The 20,035-nt window shown below is 45.0% G+C and overlaps 1 protein-coding gene across 2 annotated transcripts in view; it reads right to left on the bottom strand.

Moving 5' to 3' along the window:
* Positions 1 to 18,153, bottom strand: part of VPS53 (VPS53 subunit of GARP complex) — a 77,591-nt gene extending 59,438 nt beyond the window's left edge. For both annotated transcript variants that reach the window (XM_039321238.1, XM_039321237.1), the window contains exons 1-6: positions 18,007 to 18,153; positions 14,425 to 14,505; positions 11,216 to 11,265; positions 8,099 to 8,165; positions 5,905 to 5,991; positions 3,222 to 3,337 (exon numbers count right to left, since the gene is read on the bottom strand). In XM_039321238.1, the coding sequence (XP_039177172.1) occupies positions 3,222 to 3,337; positions 5,905 to 5,991; positions 8,099 to 8,165; positions 11,216 to 11,265; positions 14,425 to 14,505; positions 18,007 to 18,090 (485 nt within the window). In that variant the 5' untranslated portion in view covers positions 18,091 to 18,153. The remainder of the gene's footprint in view (positions 1 to 3,221; positions 3,338 to 5,904; positions 5,992 to 8,098; positions 8,166 to 11,215; positions 11,266 to 14,424; positions 14,506 to 18,006) is intronic.
* Positions 18,154 to 20,035: the final 1,882 nt, after the last annotated feature.

Raw genomic sequence — 20,035 nt, forward strand, 5'->3', positions numbered from 1 at the left:
TTTCAGTGCTGTGGTAACTTTGAACGGTCACTAAATGAACTGCTGTAAGTCGAGGACTTCCTGTATACAGGGGGATATAAAGAATTTTGAATTTTACTGCAATTAAACACTAAAAATCAGGTAAAACTTAAAAACAGGATATGGATATGTATAAGCAAAAAATGCATTGATAAATGTGATAATGAAGTTTCAGCTGAGCTTGATACAATTACTAACTTAAATATGATATAGCAAATGTTAAGGGAAACAGAGAAGAAATATTTGATGATGTAAAAAAGCTTCTTTCAACATGTAAAAAAACAAGAAAAAAGTGAAGGAAACGATTGGTCCATTAGTGGGTGAAAGTGTCAAGAAGGTGACAAACAACAGGGAGAAAGCAGAACTATTTAACTCATTTTTTGCATCTGTCTTTACACAAAGGGAAAAAAAAAACAGACCAACCTATCAAAAATAGTGCCATAAAAAACAAAATAGAAACACAAGTTAAGATAGGCAAGAAAATGTAAGTCAACACCTGTCCAGCCTAGATGAGTTCAAATCTCCAGGACCAAACAGATTACACCCCAAGGTTCTCAAGGAACTGGCAGATGTGTTCTCAGAACCACTGGACTATATTTTTCAAAGATCCTGGAACACAGGGGAACTGCCAGAGGACTGGAAAAGAGCTGATGTAGTTCCCATCTTCAAAAAAGGGAAAAAAAAGGACCCAGGAAATTACAGACCTATCAGCCTGACCTCAATACCTAGGAAGATTCTGGAAAAGATAATCAAACAACGAATGACCAAACACCTACAGGCAAACAAAGTCATTACTAAAAGCCAACACAGGTTTGTCAAAAACAGATCATGCCAGACAAACCTTATTGCATTCTTTGACCAAGTGACAAAATTAGTGGACCAGAGGAATGCTGTGGATATAATTTACTTGGACTTTAGTACGGCATTTGACAAAGTAGACCACAACCGACTGCTTGATAAGATAGAAAAATGCGGGTTAGATAGCATCACCACCAGATGGATCCATAGCGTGTGGTCCTCAATGGAACCGCATCTACATGGAGGGAAGTGTGTAGTGGGGTGCCCCAGGGCTCTGTTCTGGGCCCAGTGGTCTTCAACATCTTCATCAACGATTTGGATGAAGGGATAGATGGGGAATTCATCAAATTTGCAGACAACACCAAGCTGGCAGGAATAGCCAACACTCCAGAAGACAGGCTTAGGATACAGGAGGATCTGGACAGACTTGAACACTGGGCACTAACTAACAAAATGAAATTCAGTGGTGAAAAAAGCAAGGTTCTACATTTAGGCAAGAAAAACCAAATGCACAAGTACAGCATAGGTGGCACCATGCTCAATAGTAGTAACTGTGAGAGGGACCTCGGAGTCCTAGCAGACAATCACCTAAATATGAGCCAGCAGTGTGCTGCAGCTGCCAAAAAAGCCAACACAGTGCTGGGCTGCATTAACAGAGGGATAGAATCAAGATCACGTGAAGTATTAATACCACTTTACAATGCCTTGGTAAGGCCACACTTGGAATACTGCATTCAGTTTTGGTCACCACGATGTAAAAAAGATGTTGAGACTCTGGAAAGAGTACAGAGAAGAGCAACAAAGACGATTAGGGGACTGGAGGCTAATACATATAAGGAACGGTTGCTGGAATTGGGTATGTCTTGTTTAACAAAGAGAAGGACGAGGGGGGACAGGATAGCAGTGTTCCAATATCTCAGGGGCTGCCCCACAGAAGAGGGAGTCAAGCTATTTTCCAAGGCACCTGAAGGCAGGACACGAAGCAACGGATGGAAACTAACCAAAGAGAGAAGCAACCTAGAACTAAGGAGAAACTTCCTGACAGTTAGAACAATTAACCAGTGGAACAACCTGCCTCCAGAAGTGGTGAATGCCCCAACACTGGAAGTTTTTAAGAAGAGATTGGACAGCCATTTGTCCGAAATGGTGTAGGGTTTCCTGCCTGAGCAGAGGGTTGGACTAGATGACTTCCAAGGTCCCTTCCAACTTTATTATTATTATAACCTGAGATATGTACTAATGATTTTGTTATTGAACTTTTGACTAACCCAATCACCACGTTACTTTCCAAATATTCAAATGTGAAACTGGAAAACCAATAAAACTTATATATATAAAAAAAAGAGTTTTGAATTTTAAAACTGGGACTTTCTTTGCTGGGACAATGGACAATTGTTTTGCCTGTGGCAAACAAAGCAAAGAGGTTCTGGAAAAAAAAATACATACTTGGCTAGAAAAGATGCTGGGAAAACATTTTAAATCTGAACTTTTTTTAATTAGGTTATTATGCCAGAAAAGATTGATAAACAAAATATATATTTGATTTTACATGTGATAACAGTGGCAAAAATCGTATTTGGAAAAAGGAAGAAATACCGTCCGAGGAAGAAATGATTTAAAAAAATATTAGACTGTGCGGAAATGGACAGACTTACTCTGAGGTTGAAAGAAAAAGAAGAAACAGAATACTATCAGACTTGGGTCTTCTTTTATCAATGGTTGGAGAAAAGAATAAAGGATTAGGAATTAAATTTGCATTAGTGAATGATAAACTCAGACAACACGTTGTTGAATAAGTACTATTGAATTGTATGGAAAAAAATTAATAAAAAGTTTACCAAAAAAAAAAAAAGAATTTTAAATTTTAAAACGGGGACTTCCTTTGCTGGGACAATGGACAGACCATGAGAAAAGACTTAGGGACAATTGTTTTGCCTATGGTAACTGCAGCAAGATTGTTATAGAGCAGTGGTTCTCAACCTTTTTTAATGCCGCAACCCCCAACCGGTCGTAAGTCGAGGACTATTCAACCGGTCGTAAGTCGAGGACTACTCAACAGGTGCAGTACCGTTTGCAGAATGGGACTTTTGGCGGGCTCAGCTGGGCAGAGACAGCGTAGACAATTCCTATTGGCTTTTGAAAGCCAATAGAATTAGACTCTATTCAAGGGAGTCTATTCTATGGGCTTTCAAAAGCCAATAGAATAAAAGGGAGGAGCACAGCTAAGGAAAAGGGGGGAAAAAATGGCAGACTGCGTTGTTTGGCGACCCCCGTGAAATGGTCGTTCGACCCCAAATGGGGTCCCGACCCACAGGTTGAGAACCACTGTTATAGAGGTAGTCCTCGACTTACGACGAATCACTTAAGACACCATTCAAAGTTACGACGGATCCCAGGCAACTTACTCCAGTGAATCCACTCCCCCAGCTAACATGTGGAGGTGGTTCAGGGTGGTGATGGAGGTGGTCAAGTGGCGTTTAGCGTGGTCCAGCTGCTTGATATCCCGAGTGATTTCTTTAACCTGGTTAGATGGAAGCATGCACAGGCATTATTGAGCGAAGGATTCAACAGAAAAGCACAGCCTCCATTCTAAATGGGGGGGGCGCTTTGGTGAGATGAAAGAAATGCAATCCACAAAATGATGGAAGGGGACTTTGGAGAGCCTCTAGCCCCACCCTCACCCACCCAAAGTTATATGTTGGGGTGGAAGTAGAAAACCGGACTTTTAATTCTTGTTTTCTGAGAGGTTTTGGTGTTCAACAAATTCTAGTGCAGTGGTTCTCAACCTTTTTAATGCTGTGACCCCCAACCAGTCGTAAGTTGAGGACTACTCAACCGGTCGTAAGTCGAGGACTACTCAATTGGTGCAGTACCATTTGCAGAATGGGAGTTTTGGCGGGCTCAGCAGAGCAGAGACAGCCTGGACAATTCCTATTGGCTTTCAAAAGCCAATAGAATAAAAGGGACAGCTAAGGAAAAGGGGGAAAAAATGGTGGACTGCGTTGTTTAGCGACCCCCGTGAAATGGTCGTTCGACCCCAAATGGGGTCCTGACCCACAGGTTGAGAACCACTGGTCTAGCGCCATCAGACTCACCCTGGGCTTCAGCGTAATAAATCATAAACATGCAACGCTGCAAACAGCCTGGTATTCCTTTATTCCTCTCTTCCTCCCCTCCATTATCTCTTTTTTCTCTTCAATAATAATAATAATAATAATAATAATAATAATAAACTTTATTGTCATTGTATGTGTATACACAGTATACACATACAACGAAATTTCCTTTCCCTGGACCTTGCCTTCTTTCCTTCCCTTTCCTCTCCTTTCCTTTCCCCAATTCTCTCTCCCTTCATTTTTTTCCTATCTCTTTCTTTCTTTCTTTCTTTCTTTCTTTCTTTCTTTCTTTCTTTCTCTTTCTTTCCCTCCCTCCGTCTCTCAATTTTCTCTTCCCTTATTCCTTCATCCCTCCCTTTTCCTTCCTTCCTTTCTTCCCCCCTCCCTTCATTCTCCTATCCCTTCTTTCTCTTATTCCTCCCTTTTTGTCATTCTTTTTTTCCCCTCATCTCCTTCCTTCCCCTCTTTTCCCAATTCTCTCTCCCTTCATTCCTTCTCCCCTTCCTTCCTTCCCGGTCCCTTCCTTAATTCTGTGCTCCTTCATTCTCCTACCTCCTCCTCCACTCTTTTCTCCTTCCTTCCTTCCCCTCCCTCTCCCAATTTTCTCTTCCATCCTTTTCCTATCCCTTCCTTTTTCCCTTCTTCCCTTTCTCTCCATTCTCCTATCCCTTCATTCCTTCTCCTATCTCTCCCCTTTCCTTCCCTCCTCTTTTCACCATTCTTCCATTCTCATTTCCTTCCTTCCTTCCTTCTTTCTTTCCTTCCTTCCTTCCTTCCTTCCTTCCTTCCTTCCTTCCTTCCTTCCTTCCTTCCTTCCTTCCTTCCTTCCTTCCTTCCTTCCTTCCTTCCTTCCTTCTTCCTGGATTTGGCTAGTCTAAGAAAAAGAAGAAACAGGGGTGACATGATAGCAGTATTCCAGTATTTTAGGGGCTGCCACAAAGAAGAGGAGGTCAAATTATTCTTCAAAGCACCAGAAGGCAGGACAAGAAACAACGGATGGAAACTCATCAAGAAGCAACCTAGAACTAAGGAGAAACTTCCTAACAGTGAGGACAATTAACCAGTGGAACAACCTGCCTCCAGAAGTTGTGAATAGAAGTCTTTAAGAAGAGACTGGTCAACCACTTGTCTGAGATGGTATAGGTTCTCCTGCTTGAGCAGAGGGCTGGACTAGAAGACCTCCAAGGTCCCTTTCAGCTCTATTCTATTCTAGATAGTGTTATTGACACAATGAACATGAATAGAATAGAATCTTTATTGAAAATAGAATCTTTACTGAGAATAGAATAGAATAGAATAGAATAGAATAGAATAGAATAGAATAGAATAGAACAGTGGTTCTCAACCTGTGGGTCGGGACCCCATTTGGGGTCGAATGACCATTTCACGGGGGTCGCCAAACAAGGCTGTCCGCCATTTTTTCCCCCTTATCTTTGGCCATGCCCCTGGCACCCGGTGAGGTATAAGTGGTTGGGGGTCACCACAACATGGGGAACTGTATTATGGGGTCGCGGCATTAGAAAGGTTGAGAACCACTGGAATAGAATAAAATCAGAAGGGACCTTGGAGGTCATCTAGTCCAACCCCCTGCTCAGGCAGGAAACCCTACACCATTTCAGACAAATGGCTGTCCAGTCTCTTCTTAAAAACTTCCAGTGTTGGACCATTCACCGCTTCTGGAGGCAAGGAGTTCCACTGGTTGATTGTTCTCACTGTCAGGAAGTTTCTCCTTAGTTCTAGGTTGCTTCTCTCCTTGATTGGTTTCCATCCATTGCTTCTTGTCCTGCCTTCAGGGGCTTTGGAGAATAGCTTGACTCCCTCTTCTTTGGGGCAGCCCCTGAGATACTGGAAGACTGCTATCATGTCCCCCCTCGTCCTTCTCTTCGTTAAACTAGACATACCCAATTCCAGCAACCATTCCTCATATGTTTTAGCCCCCAGTCCCCTAAACAGTAAGGCACTCAGCACTCACCATCTGCTCCGATTTTTCTGCTTTATCCTTAATGTCTTTTATCTTACCAAAAAGCTGCTGGATGGCTTTCTGGGCCTCTTCAAGAGCCTGGAGAAAAGACAGGAGGTGGGGAGAAAAAACATATTGAACAGCGAGAACCCCCTCAACTGAATCCACACAACCATCTTATCATCCTCTTGGTGGGTGCCTGGAATTCAAGATGGCCAGGATGGGCCATGCAAGCAATTTTCTGAGTTGGGGAAGGGAGTGGGGGTTTGCATCACTGCATTCTTCCTTCATCACAAGGGTGGGGAACCTGGGCCCTTTTATGACTGGTGGGCTTCAACTCCCAGAATTCCTGAGCCTGCCCTGGAATTCTGGGAGCGGAAGTCCCCAAGTCATAAAAGACAGCCAGCAGGCTTTGGGTGGACTTCCATTCCCAGAATTCCCCAGCCAGCATGCTTTAAGATGGGTGGACTTCCACTCCCAGAATTGCCCAGCCAGCATGCTTTAAGAGGGGTGGACTTCCATTCCCAGAATTCCCCAGCCAGCATGCTTTAAGAGGGGTGGACTTCCATTCCCAGAATTCCCCAGCCGGCATGCTTGAAGAGGGGTGGACTTCCACTCCCAGAATCCCCCAGCCAGCCTGCTTTAAGATGGGTGGACTTCCACTCCCAGAATCCCCCAGCCAGCCTTCTTTAAGATGGGTGTTCAACTCCCAGAATTTCTCAGCCAGCAAGCTTTAAGGGGGGGCTGGAGTTCAACTCCCAGAATCCCCCAGCCAGCCTGCTTGAAGAGGGGGCTGGACTTCCACTCCCAGAATCCCCCAGCCAGCATGCTTGAAGAGGGGTGGGCTTGCACTCCCAGAATTCCCCAGCCAGCATGCTTTAAGATGGGTGGAGTTCAACTCCCAGAATCCCCCAGCTAGCCTGCTTGAAGGGGGGTGGACTTCCACTTCCAGAATCCCCCAGCCAGCATGCTTGAAGACGGGTGGACTTCCACTCCCAGAATTCCCCAGCCACCATGCTTTAAGGAATGTGGAAGTCCACATGGCTTAACACAGGAGAGTTCTGGGAGTGGAAGTCCACCCTTCTTAAAACACCGCAGATTGCCCAACACTGGATTGCACTATTCAAACAATCCACTGAGAAACAAAGACCCAACATATTTCAAGCCACGACTTGTCATTCCTTGCCCAATTTCCCCAAGGTTCAGTCAAAATAAATCCAGGTGTCCCTCTCCCCCCCCCGGATCAATTTCCCAGAATTCCTCCACTCCTTCACAGCTGCAGGGCATCGTGGGAGACCAAGAGCCCAGGGCTTTGAAGCAGCTGCCAGCAGAACACACTAAGGGATTCAGCTGCAGCCCTCGGGATCATGTTCCACTGGAATGGAGGCGAAATGCTAATCTGTGTGTTCATGTGTCTGTGTGTGTGTTTGGGGAGGGGGGACGCCATCAGCTGGCCCAGACAACCACAGCCAAAAGGGGGTCTGTTTCCCAGCCTCTGCCAAGGCGTCAGACCCAGCCGCTGTCTGGAATGGCGGAGGAAAGTCTGCAGGACGCAGTTCTGGAATGCCGTTCCGCTAATATTTCCTCCCTGGGAACAGCCATCAGACACGCAGGTTGGGGGGGGAATTCTCCTTCTCCCCTCCCCCACTGTATTGTCTGCAAATTTTGTGCAAGCTGAAACAGAGTCTGCCCCCCCCCCCGCCCCCAAAGAAGAGAATAAAATAGAGAATGCAAAAAAAGAGGGGGGGGGGAAGAAAAAAAACACACATTGAAAGTAGCAAAGAGGAGAAACTATTTGGAATTAAGAGATCATTCTCAATTTGTCTGAAATGGTATAGGCTTCCCTGCCTGAGCAGGGGGCTGGGCTAGATGACCTCCAAGGTCCCTTCCAACTTTATTATTATTATTATGGATCATCGCACAGTCAGCCAGATGTTCAGACTGGATTTGGCATTTTGTCTACCTATCGAGTCCTTACCCAGGACCTGGGGTAGGCAGATGTGGATGTTTGATGGTATTACAGATATCGTCGCAGGATGGAAGCAGTTCCTAATAAGGCTGCCTTTTGCAATTGACTAATAGCGAATTTGTCAATGCCAATGGTGTTCAAGTGGTGCTCCAGTTGTTTTGGGATTGCACCTAAGGTTATTATTATTATTATTATTATTATTATTATTATTATTATTATTATTATATAAGAACGTACCTCGCGGCCATCTTGCCCCACGTTGGTCTGGGCCCTCACCACCATCCGAATATTATCATCCAATCGTCTGCAAAGGGGAAAAAAAAAAAAAGATAAAAAAAAATCTGAAAGTAATTTTCCGCATCAACTTTTTTGGGGAAAAAAAAGGTCGCCGAGATATTCTTAAATCCAACGGCCACATTTCAAGCTTTAAAATAAATGCTGTTCTTTTGCAAACCGCTTTTGAGAGTGGAAGCTTGTTTCCACAAAGCCTAAGCCAGTGATGGCGAGCCTTTGAGAGACCGAGTGACCAAACTGCAACCCAAAACCCACTTATGCATCGTCGGGTACCGGGTGGGCGTGGCCCATTGGGTGGGCGTGGCCCATTGGGTGGGCGTGGCCCATTGGGTGGGCGTGGCTGCGGTGATCACAGCAGACTGGGAGGGACTAAAAAGTTCAATCAATCAATTCCAACTTTGCGAGATCTTTTTTTTCCCCCGCGAGAAGTTTTTTTGATATGTGCAGAGATGGATAGACTAACAATTAAAATTAAAGACAAGGATGAAACAGAGTATTACGAAGTTTGGGATAAGATGTACTATTGGTTAGACTCGAGGAGAAAAAGTCAGAACAAAGAAAGCTCGTCTAGAAGAGAGAAAGTGTAGATTTTCAACCTCAAAGTGAGCATTAAGATAGAGATCAGAAAGAATATGAATTAAGAATGGAAACGGAAGTTATGTTGTAAACAGACGTAAATATGTGTGTAAATATGTAAATGTGTAAATCAGCGGTTCTCAACCTGTGGGTCGGGACCCCATTTGGGGTCGAACGACCATTCCACGGGGATCGCCAAACAACGCAGTCTGCCATTTTTTCCCCCTTTTCCTTAGCTGTGCTACTCCCTTTTATTCGATTGGCTTTTGAAAACCAATAGAATAGACTCTCTTGAATAGAGTCTAATTCTATTGGCTTTCAAAAGCCAATAGGAATTGTCCAGGCTGTCTCTGCCCTGCTGAGCCCGCCAAAAGTCCCATTCTGCAAACGGTGCTGCACCAATTGAGTAGTCCTCGACTTACGTCCGGTTTAGTAGTCCTTGACTTACGACCGGTTGGGGGGGTCGCGGCATTAAAAAGGTTGAGAACCACTGGTGTAAATAGTATAAAATGCAATATGTAAATGGTATAAAAGATCAATGAATAGGGAGATATATGGTATATGGTATACATACGGCAGTGATGGCGAACCTTTTAGAGACCAAGTGCCCAAACTGCAACCCAGAACCCACTTATGCATCGTCGTGTGCCGGGTGGGCGTGGCCCATTGGGTGGGTGTGGCCCATTGGGTGGGCGTGGCTGCGGTGGTCACGGCAGACTGGGACAAAAAAGTTCAATCAATCAATTCCAACTTTGCAAGGTCTTTTTTTTTCCCGCGAGGTTGAAATTGATTGATTGAACCTTTTTTTTTTTTGCACACGGCGGAGGCCTAAGCGAAAAGGTTTTATAAAACCCAACTGAACGCCTAGGACTGGGGCGATGGCACGCGTGCCCACAGAGAGGGCTCTGAGTGCCGCCTCTGGCACCCGTGCCATAGGTTCGCCACCACTGGCCTAAGCAACTCAGAAAAGGAAAACTGGAATACAGGCAGTCCTCAACTTACAACAGTTTGCTTAGTGACGGTTCAAAGTTACAACGGCACTGAAAAAAAGTGACCTATGACTGGTTTTCACACTTACGACCATTGCAGCATCCCCAATGTCACGGGGTCCAAATTCAGACGCTTGGCAACTGACTCGTATTTATGACGGTTGCAGTGTTGCGGGGGTCATGTGATCCCCTTTTGCGACCTTCCGACAGGCAAAGTCAATGGGGGGAAGCCAGATTCACTTAACAACCAGGTTACTAATTTAACAACTGCAGTGATTCACTTAATAAATGTGGCAAGAAAAGTTGTAAAATGGGGCAAAACTCATTTAACCAATTTCTCAGTTAGCAAATAAATTTTGGGCTTAATTGTGGTCGTACGTTGAGGATTATCAGTAATCACTTGTTGCATGTCACTAATCACGCCATAGCGGTGAAATCAATATGCAATAAACCAGTTTTTGTCAACCATGGCAACTTTAAAGTGCATGGGCCAGCATCCATAATTCCCCAGCCAGCCTGCTTTAAGAGGGGTGGACTTCAGCTCCCAGAATTCCCCAGCCAGCCTGCTTTAAGAAGAGTGGACTTCATTTCCCAGAATTCCCCAGCCAGCATGCTTTAAGATGGGTGGACTTCCACTCCCAGAATTCCCCAGCCAGCATGCTTTAAGATGGGTGGACTTTCATTCCCAGAATTCCCCAGCCAATATCCTTTAATATGAGTGGATTTCCACTCCTGGATTCCCCAGCCAGCATGCTTGAAGATGGGTGAACTTCCACTCCCAGAGTTCCCCAGTCAATATGCTTGAAGATGGGTGGTCTTCAACTCCCAGAATTCCCTAGCCAGCATTTTAAGTTAGGTGAACTCCAACTCCCAGAATTCCTTAGTCAGCCTGCCTAAAGATGGCTGGACTTCAACACCCAGAATTCCCCAGCTAACATACTTTAGGGCAGGGGTAGGCAACCTTGGCTCTTTTATGACTGGTGGACTTCAACTCCCAGAATTCCTGAACCAGCCATGCTGAGGGGAAAGGGAGAGGTTAACATGCTGAGCCATGCCGGCTCAGGAATTCTGGGAGTTGAAGTCCACGAGTCATAAAAGAGCCAAGGTTGCCTACCTCTGGCCTAGGCCTAGGCCGCTTTAGGACTCGTGGACTTCAACTCCCAGAATTCCTGAGGCAGCATGGCTCTGCATGGAAACCTCTCCCTTTCCCCTCAGCATGACTGGCTCAGGAATTCTGGGAGTTGAAGTCCACCAGTCATAAAAGAGCCAAGGTTGCCTACCCCTGCTTTAGGGTGACTGGACTTCAAGTTCCAGAATTGCCCAAGCAAACAGCTGGCTAGGCAGGGAATGCTGGGAATTGAAGTCCACACATCTGCACATTGCCAAGGTTGAGAAAGCCTGGTACAGATGTTTCACTTGAAAGAAAATTGAGGCAGTTGCCACCCCTCCCATGAAACGGGAAAAAAATAATAATAACACCCCCATCCTCACTTACCTTATTTTCATCCTGATTTTGTTCACTACGTCATCGATATTGGCCAAAGACTGCAAGAGAAAAATAGGAGGGGGGGGGCAGGACTTAATCTTTTCATTATGCACCATCAAGGGAATCAGATCCCCAATCTGCATTCATCAAACACATTCCCCCAAAATATTTATTAATCCATTTTACAAGGCTGAGGAGCAGCTCCAATTAAGCAACTCGAACACCATGCCTCTCCCCCAAACCATTCTTGGGTTCAAAATTAAATAATAATAATAATAATAATAATAATAATAATAATAATAAAGTTGGAAGGGACCTTGGAGGTCATCTAGTCCAACCCTCTTCTCAGGCAGGAAACTCTATACCATTTTGGACAAATGGCTGTCCAGTCTCTTCTTGAAAACTTCCAGTGTTGGAGCATTCACCGCTTCTGGAGGCAAGGAGTTCCACTGGTTAATTGTTCTAACTGTCAGGAAGTTTCTCCTTAGTTCCAGGTTGCTTCTCTCCTTGATTAGTTTCCATCCGTTGCTTCTTGTCCTGCCTTCAGGTGCTTTGGAGAATAGCTTGATTCCCTCTTCTTTGGGGCAGCCTCTGAGATATTGGAAGACTGCTATCCTGTCCCCCCTCGTCCTTCTCTTCATTAAACTAGACATACCCAATTCCAGCAACCGTTCCTTATATGCTTTGGCCTCCAGTTCCCTGATCATCTTTGTTGCTCTTCTCTGCACTCTTTCTGGAGTCTCAACATCTTTTTTACATCGTGGTGACCAAAACTGGATGCCGTATTCCAAGTGTGGCCTCACCAAGGCCTTGTAAAGTGGCATTAATACTTCACGTGATCTTGATTCTATCCCTCTGTTGATGCAGCCTAGCACTGTGTTGGCCTTTTTGGCAGCTGCAGCACACGGCTGGCTCCTATTTAAGGGATTGTCCACTAGGACTCCGAGGTCCCTCTGTTTCTGTCCATTGTTTCTTGTCTTGGCTTCTGCTGCTTTGGAAAATTAACTGACCCCCCTCCTTCTTTGTGGCAGCCCCTCAAATTCTGGAAGACTGCTATCATGTCCTCCCTAGTACTTCTGTTCTTTAGAGTAACCAAAGCCAAATCCTGCAACTGTTCTTCATACGTTTGTGTCTCCAGGCCTTTAATCCTCTTGGTTGCTCTTCCAAAGAAGTTGCATGCTTTAGAACCGCTATCTGGGCAGGAACTGGGGCAATGAATGGGAGTGCACCCCATCACACAGAGCTCAGGTTTCCAACCCAGGCCCCGATTTACAGCATCATAAACTGTATATTAATATGTCACCATCTTCTTTGAGGGAAGTTAGCCCAGAGAAGGAAATATTAAAAGGGCAGAAAAATATATTTTTCCTCCAAAGGATTTTTTTTTAAAAAACCAAACCTGTCCCCAAATCTACCTCTCTGCCCCAAGGAAGAGCTAGCCCCATACAAATGCAGATGTAAAACCATCAGAAAGTTGGAGCCAGAGCACTCAAGAAGACAAAGAGAAAATCTGCATGGCCCACCCAAACTCTAGGAGTCATTAGCCCCATCATCTGGGAAGCAGGATATGATAATAGGATTAAACCACAGATATCAAGGCCTAGAAAAAACACTCAGAAATAGCCTCAAGGTTCATGCCACAGGAACAGGAAACTATTCCAAACAAGGCTGGGGGGGGGGTATAAAAACCTACTGCTCATGTGCTCAACCTCTCTTTCCTCTCCTCCGCTCTTTCTTGCAACGACCATCTTTCTGCTTCTTCAATAAACTGTAACCTTCTTCCCAAAGCAGTCGCCATGTTGCTTATTTATCCCCGGCTTGGATGAACCAGGATGAAGACTTACTTCTGACATCTTTGACCTGACATTATTCCCGCCCTATGGCGGTATAGCCGTCAATGCCATGCATTCAAATCAAAACCTTAAAATAACACGCCATGCCCGAAGCACCCGAACTGCAGTGACATGACCGAAGGGGTCATGTGACAGTTGTGGTGGTATGTCGCTTTTTCTGAGGCTGTCGTAACTCTGAACCATTGTTAAGAGGTTCAAACCCTGAGCCCTGTAGGCTGACTCTGCCCACAGCCAGGAGTTTGATCCTGATTGGGGGGGGGGCTCAAGGTTGACTCAGCCTTCCCTCCTTCTGAAGTCGGTCAAAGGAGGACCCAGATTGTTGGGGACAAGATGTTGACTCTGTAAACAGCTTAGAGCAGATCTGTCAAACACAAGGCCCAGGGGCCGGATGAGGTCCGCAACGTGGTTTCATGTGGCCCATGAAGCCATCCTGGAAACAGTGAGGGAACGGCCCCCACTGCCTTGGCCCTGGCCCAGGCTGGCCGGGAGCCAATGTACAATTTTGTGATGGTCATCTATGCTGAAACGCATTCAGTCTTAGCTCCACAAGGCCGTCTGGAAACAGCGAGGAACCAGCCCCTGCCGCGTCGGCCCTGTCCCCTGGGTGCATGCTGGGGAGGTGTCCCCCTTTGTGAGGAACGAAGAAATGCACCATCGCCTGGAAGTGGCCAGCAAATGGCCCTCGCCGACTTCACCTATCCGGCTTGATGGGCTCTGCCCTGGTCCCCCCCACTTCTGCCAGAGACCCTCAGATCTGTCCCACCCCTGCCCAGGCCCCCACGACGCGAATGATGTAGAGCTGGCCATGCCCACCCAGTAGGCCACACCCACTCCATCCACGCCCACCCAGTAGGCCGCATCCAACTGGCCCCACCGAGGGCAACCGCAATGCTGATGTGGTCCTCAATGAAACTGAGTTTGACATCCCTGGCTTAGAGAGAGCTGTTAAGCGCTGTGAAGCAGTACATAAGGATAAGTGTTATTGCTAGTACTGTTTGAATAAATAAATGGTTATAGGTCAAGGGCTGCTTATAGACAAGAGTCAAGTTAGCAGTCAGCACAAACTTGGTGCTACATAAGAGTCAAAGGAATTGAAGAGGGGTTGAATTTAAACCATTTGTGGGAACCTAACGATTCCAGGCTGATTCCTCGCTTGACTCCGCCGCCAGCCTTTGCCTGGCCTTCTACATGAAGTGATAGTCCCAATATTGTGCCTTTGGGAGCCCTGATGGTTAGAATGCAGCATTGCAGGACTGCTTGCATTTTCTGATGGGTCTCATTTGTGGCCTCGAAATTGCAGTAACAAAGAATATGAAAATAAATCAAAACCACATGGCATCGTACAGTGGCATAGATTCAACTCACTTGCTCAGTTGGAAAAAGAGTATTGATGTATTCCACTGCGTTGAAATCAGCCCTGTCCAGTGGATCTTGGCTGGGAAATACCTACCAATCAAGGAAGAAAGAAAAATTACAAATGAATGGCTGGGACTGCACTTGCAAAAAAACACTAAATTGTACACTGATTCTACAATTAAAATAGAATAGAATAGAATAGAGAATAAAATAGGATAGGATAGGAAGATAGGATAGGATAGGAATGGAATAGAGAAAAAGGAATAGGAATAGGAATAGAGTAGAGTAGAGCAGAGCAGAACAGAACAGAATAAGGGAGAAAATAGAATAGAGTAGAGTAGAGTAGCGTAGAATAGAATAGAATAAAATAGAATAGAATAGACTAGAATAGAAGAAGGGAGAAAATAGAGTAGAGTAAAGTAGAGTAGAGTAGAATATAGAGTAGAATAGAATAAGAATGGAATGGAATAGAATAGAATAGAATAGAATGGAATGGAATCAAATGGAATGGAATAGAATAGAAAATATGGAATGGAATGGAACGGAACAGAATAGCAATCAAAGAAGAAAGAAAAATTACAAATGAATGGCAGGGACTGCAATTGCAAACAACATTAAATTGTACACTGATTCTACAATCTAAGATTTTTAGCAGCATTATATTTTCTATATTTTTTCCTCTATATGTCTCTTGGATTTATGTTAATGTAGTTAACTGATACTGTTTGTTAAAATCTAATAAACATGGGGCCCTTGGTGTTCTCTGAATTTGGTGGGTTTTTGCAGACATTTCGTGACCCAACTAGGTAGCATGTTCAATGCTGGGAAGAAAGGAAGTTTGCTTACACTCCCACCAATACTGACACGGCAAGCTACTGGTTTACAAAGAAAGAGCATAGCTGACTGGGGAATTCTGGGAGTTGTTGTCCACACAGCTGCAAATGGTCAAGACTGAGAAACACCAATCTAAGAAGACTGACAAAGAAGATATATTTGATTTTGCTTCCTAAATCTCCTCTGTGACTCAGTTAAAAGTAAACTCGTCCCTATATTTTTAAAAACTGTTCACTCTTATAATTTCACTGATAAACATAAATGTAAGATTTACCTTTCAAACTTTTCCTTGCCTACTTCCCTCAAGCCTAAAACCACTATTTTCCATACAAAGATCCCTTTGAATGGCGTGAATTCAAATAATTGAGCTTTTTATGGATTCGTGAAGCCCAATAATCTAGACCCACTATGTATAGGGAGTCCTCTACGCACGACCACAATTGAACTTCTGTTGCTAAGTGAGACATTTGTTAAGTGAGTTTTGCCTCATTTTACGACTTTTCTTGCCACATTTGTTAAGTGAATCACTGCAGTTGTTAAATTAGCAACATACTTGTTAAGTGAATCTGGCTTCCCCATTGACTTTGCTTATCAGAAGGTCGCAAAAGGGGATCACATGACCCCGGGACGCAGCGAGCGTCGTAAATATGAGCCAGTTGCCAAGTGTCCGCATTTTGATCACATGACCATGGGGGGGGGATGCTGTGACGCTCCTAAGTCACATTTTTTTCAATGTCATTGTACCTTTGAACGGTCATGAAATAAACTGTTTTAAGTCTGTACTGTGGAGGGAAAAGGCATTCCTGTATGTTGTAATAATAATAATAATAATAATTAAACTGCTCTGAGACTTCAGACTTCAAACAGACAAGCACCTGCAACATAACACCCCAGACTTAACAATTGTCGATAAGAAAGGCAAAAAAGTCTGGATAGTGGACGTGGAAGTGCCTGGAGACAGCAGAATAGAGGAGAAAGAACTAGAGAAGATAACAAAATACAAAGACCTACAAATAAAAAGACTGTGGCAAAAGCAAGCAAGGGTAGTGCCAATAGTAATAGGCTCCTTGGGTGCAATCCCAAAATAACTGGAGCACCACTTGAACACTATTGGCATTGACAAATTTGCTATTAGTCAATTGCAAAAGGCGGCCTTACTAGGAACTGCTTCCATCCTGCGACGACACCTGTAATACCATCAAACATCCACATCAGCCTATCCCAGGTCCTGGGTAAGGACTCGATAGGTAGACAAGATGCCAAATCCAGCCTGAACATCTGGCTGACTGTGCGATGATCCATAATAATAAAAAGTTGGAAGGGACCTTGGAGGTCATCAAGTCCAACCCCCTGCTCAGGCAGGAAACCCTAGACCAGGGGTAGGCAACCTTGGCTCTTTTATGACTTGTGGACTTCAACTCCCAGAATTCCTGTCAGTACGGCTGATTCAGGAATTCTGGGTATTGAAGTCAACCAGTCATAAAAGAGCCAAGGTTGCCTACCCCTGCTCTATACCATTTCGGACAAATGGCTGTCCGGTCTCTTCTTAAAAAGTTCCAGTGTTGGAGCATTTACTGCTTCTGTCTCTCAAGAAGAACCAAAAGGGGCCGAAAATATAAAAGGCTGATTAGATGATGATTTGAAAAGGATTAAAATTAAAATGAATATATAGATCTCCTAACTTTTATTGACATTTTTTTACAGTGGGCATACTGGCCCACGTTGAAAATGAAATTCTGTCGCCCGCTCTCAAAAAGCATACATAACACACCTATAAACATGCTATAGATCAGTGGTTCTCAACCTTTTTAATGCCGCGACCCCCAACCGGTCGTAAGTCGAGGACTACTCAACCGGTCGTAAGTCGAGGACTACTCAACGGGTGCAGCACCGTTTGCAGAAGGGGACTTTTGGCGGGCTCAGCAGGGCAGAGACAGCCTGGACAGTTCCTATTGGCTTTTGAAAGCCAATAGAATTAGACTCTATTCAAGAGAGTCTATTCTATTGGCTTTCAAAAGCCAACAGAATAAAAGGGAGTAGCACAGCTAAGGAAAAGGGGGAAAAAATGGTGGACTGCGTTGTTTGGCGACCCCCGTGAAATGGTCGTTCGACCCCAAATGGGGTCCCGACCCACAGGTTGAGAACCACTGCTATAGACACACACATGTCTATACCTACAGCCTTACATATAAATACATATCAGTGTGAATCACTGTCCATCTTGAATGCAGCGAGGAAGCTTGAGAGTGCACATATAAAAGGACTGATGACTTCATGGATGAAATTTGGGCATCTATTTGCTTAACTATGGGTGGAAAATGATGAGGTTTGGGGGGGGTGCTGCCCCCCCCCACTTTGTCATCCTAAAGGCATCCAGCCCTCCCACCCATTTTATCTCTTCCGGAGGACCCCTGTGGATACCCCAGCCTTCCCCTGGACCCCTACAATCCCACTTCCAAAGGGACCCCAACTCCATCTGGCTGAGGCTGATGGGAACTGGAGTCCAAAGCTCCTGAGCAGCCCCCAAATCCCAGGAGGTCTTTGTCCCCCCCCCATTAGGGTCACCTCCAGGGACCCTTCCCTATAGGGGGGCTGCCCCCAATAAGCCCCCCTCTTAAATATGGACCCTCTCTAAGCAGCCCCCTGCTCCCACCTGCCCCTTCCCTCTCCCCCCCTCTTTAATTAGCATACTAAGGCTCCGCCCTGTCCCCAAGCCACGCCCCCTCGCCCTCCCAACCACGCCCCTCGCCCCTTCACCTGCTCAATGGCCAGCTGCACCTCCGGCGCCAGCTGCAAGGCGGCCTCCAGGTCGTAGGCCAAGTCGAGCTCTTCGTCCTCCATCCCGGCTTCTCTTCTCCGCCCAGCAGCGGCGGCGGCGGAGGAGGCGGTGGTGGCGGCGCAACTTCCGGGTACAGCGGCATTCTGGGATGCTGGAGGACCGCAAGCTGCGCACGCGCGCGGTTCAGCCAATGAGCGTCGCGGGAGGCGCAGCGAGCAGCGGAGGCCACGCCCCCTCAGGGGTCCTGTCTGGAGAAGGGAAGCCGCTAGGTGGCGTTGGCGCCGCGTTCGGGTTTTGTTAGTGAGGTTTTTTTTTAAAAAAAAAAAGTTTTAAGTCTTCTGGCTCCCGTGCCTCTGAGCAAGTACAGAGGGCCTTCCGCTCAGGAGTGCGGGGGGTGGAGGGAAAGGCCAAAGTACTGTATTGTAAGCCTATCAGAATCCCTTTGGGTAGTATTCAAGATGGACATTGATTAATATTTATATGTTTATTTATATGTAAGGATGAAAGTTTATACATATGTTGTATATAGCATGTTTAAATGTGTGCTATGCTATGTATATGTACACTTTTAAGAGCAAGCAAAATAAATTTCATTTTTAATGTGTGCCAATGTGTCCATAGTAAAACATGACAATAAAGGTTTATCTATCTATCTATCTATCTATCTATCTATCTATCTATCTATCTATCTATGTTTTCTGAGGTTTTTGCGGGTGTTTGTATGTAGGTCTTTGGTTATTCCGGTTTTCTCCCACATAAAATTGGAAGCGTCTTGGCAACATTTCGACGAAGTCCCATTCGTCATCTTCAGGCTGGTGTTTTCGGCTTCATGTTTCTAGGAGCAAAGTGTGATCGTAGCTAAACAGCCAAACAATCCACAAACATTAACTCCAACACAGCCAACCGATCCACCTACAGCAACTAAGCCAGCACTCCACACACCCCCACCAATATATATAGAGAGACGGCAGCTACGATCACACTTTGCTCCTAGAAGCACGAAGCCAAAAACACCAGCCTGAAGATGACGAATGGGACTTCGTCGAAACGTTGCCAAGACACTTCCAATTTGACGCGGGAGAAAACCCGAACAACCAAAGACCTCTCTCTCTCTCTCTCTCTCTCTCTCTCTCTCTCTCCTATCCATCCATCCATCCACCCACCCACCCACCCCTCTCTCTCTATCTATTTTATTTATCTAGTGATTGATAATTAGCATATACATTTAATTAATAAATATTTAATAAAAAATAAATTGAAAGCACAAAGTGCATGGAATACCTAATTTAAGAACAGCCCATCTATCAAAGCTTGGCAACTCCTATAATTCTGCCCACAATTGCAGTCGTAAATGGAGAACTGTACGCATTTGCAACCTTCCCGGTTTGTTTCCCACAAAGTCAGTGGAGAAGAACACACTTTCTGCTGAAAAGCCACTCACATTCTTGTTTGCCAGGCAACAGCCACTGACTGGCCTGCTTGCAAGTCGCTTGTGACTTCCTGCCATCTTCCCCAGTGACTTTTTCATGGGAAACAGGTGGGAAGTTACAAAGTAGTGGATGGAAACTAATCAAGGAGAGAAGCAATGTAGGACTAAGGAAAAACTACCTGACAGCGAGAACAATTAATCAGTGGAATGACTTGCCTCTGGAAGTTGTGAGTGCTCCAACATGGGAGGTTTTTAAGGAAAGATTGGACAGCCTTTTATCTGGAATGGTATAGGGTTTCCTGCCTGAGCAGGAGGTTGGACTAGAAGACCTCCAAAGTCCCTTCAAACACTATTATAATGTTCTATTCTATTCAATCATTCTTTTCATTAAACTAGGCATACCGAATTAGAATAGAATAGAGCTGGAACGGACCCTGGAGGTAATAATAATAATAATAATAATAATAATAATAATAATAATAATAAGAAGAAGAAGAAGAAGAAGAAGAAGAAGAGGAGGAAGAAGAAGAAGAAGAAGAAGAAGAAGAAGAAGAAGAAGAAGAAGAAGAAGAAGAAGA

Source organism: Crotalus tigris, unplaced genomic scaffold (genome assembly GCF_016545835.1).
Source record: "Crotalus tigris isolate CLP2741 ecotype Arizona unplaced genomic scaffold, ASM1654583v1 scf7180000023723.778456, whole genome shotgun sequence".
In the NCBI taxonomy this organism is placed as follows: Eukaryota; Metazoa; Chordata; class Lepidosauria; order Squamata; family Viperidae; genus Crotalus; species Crotalus tigris.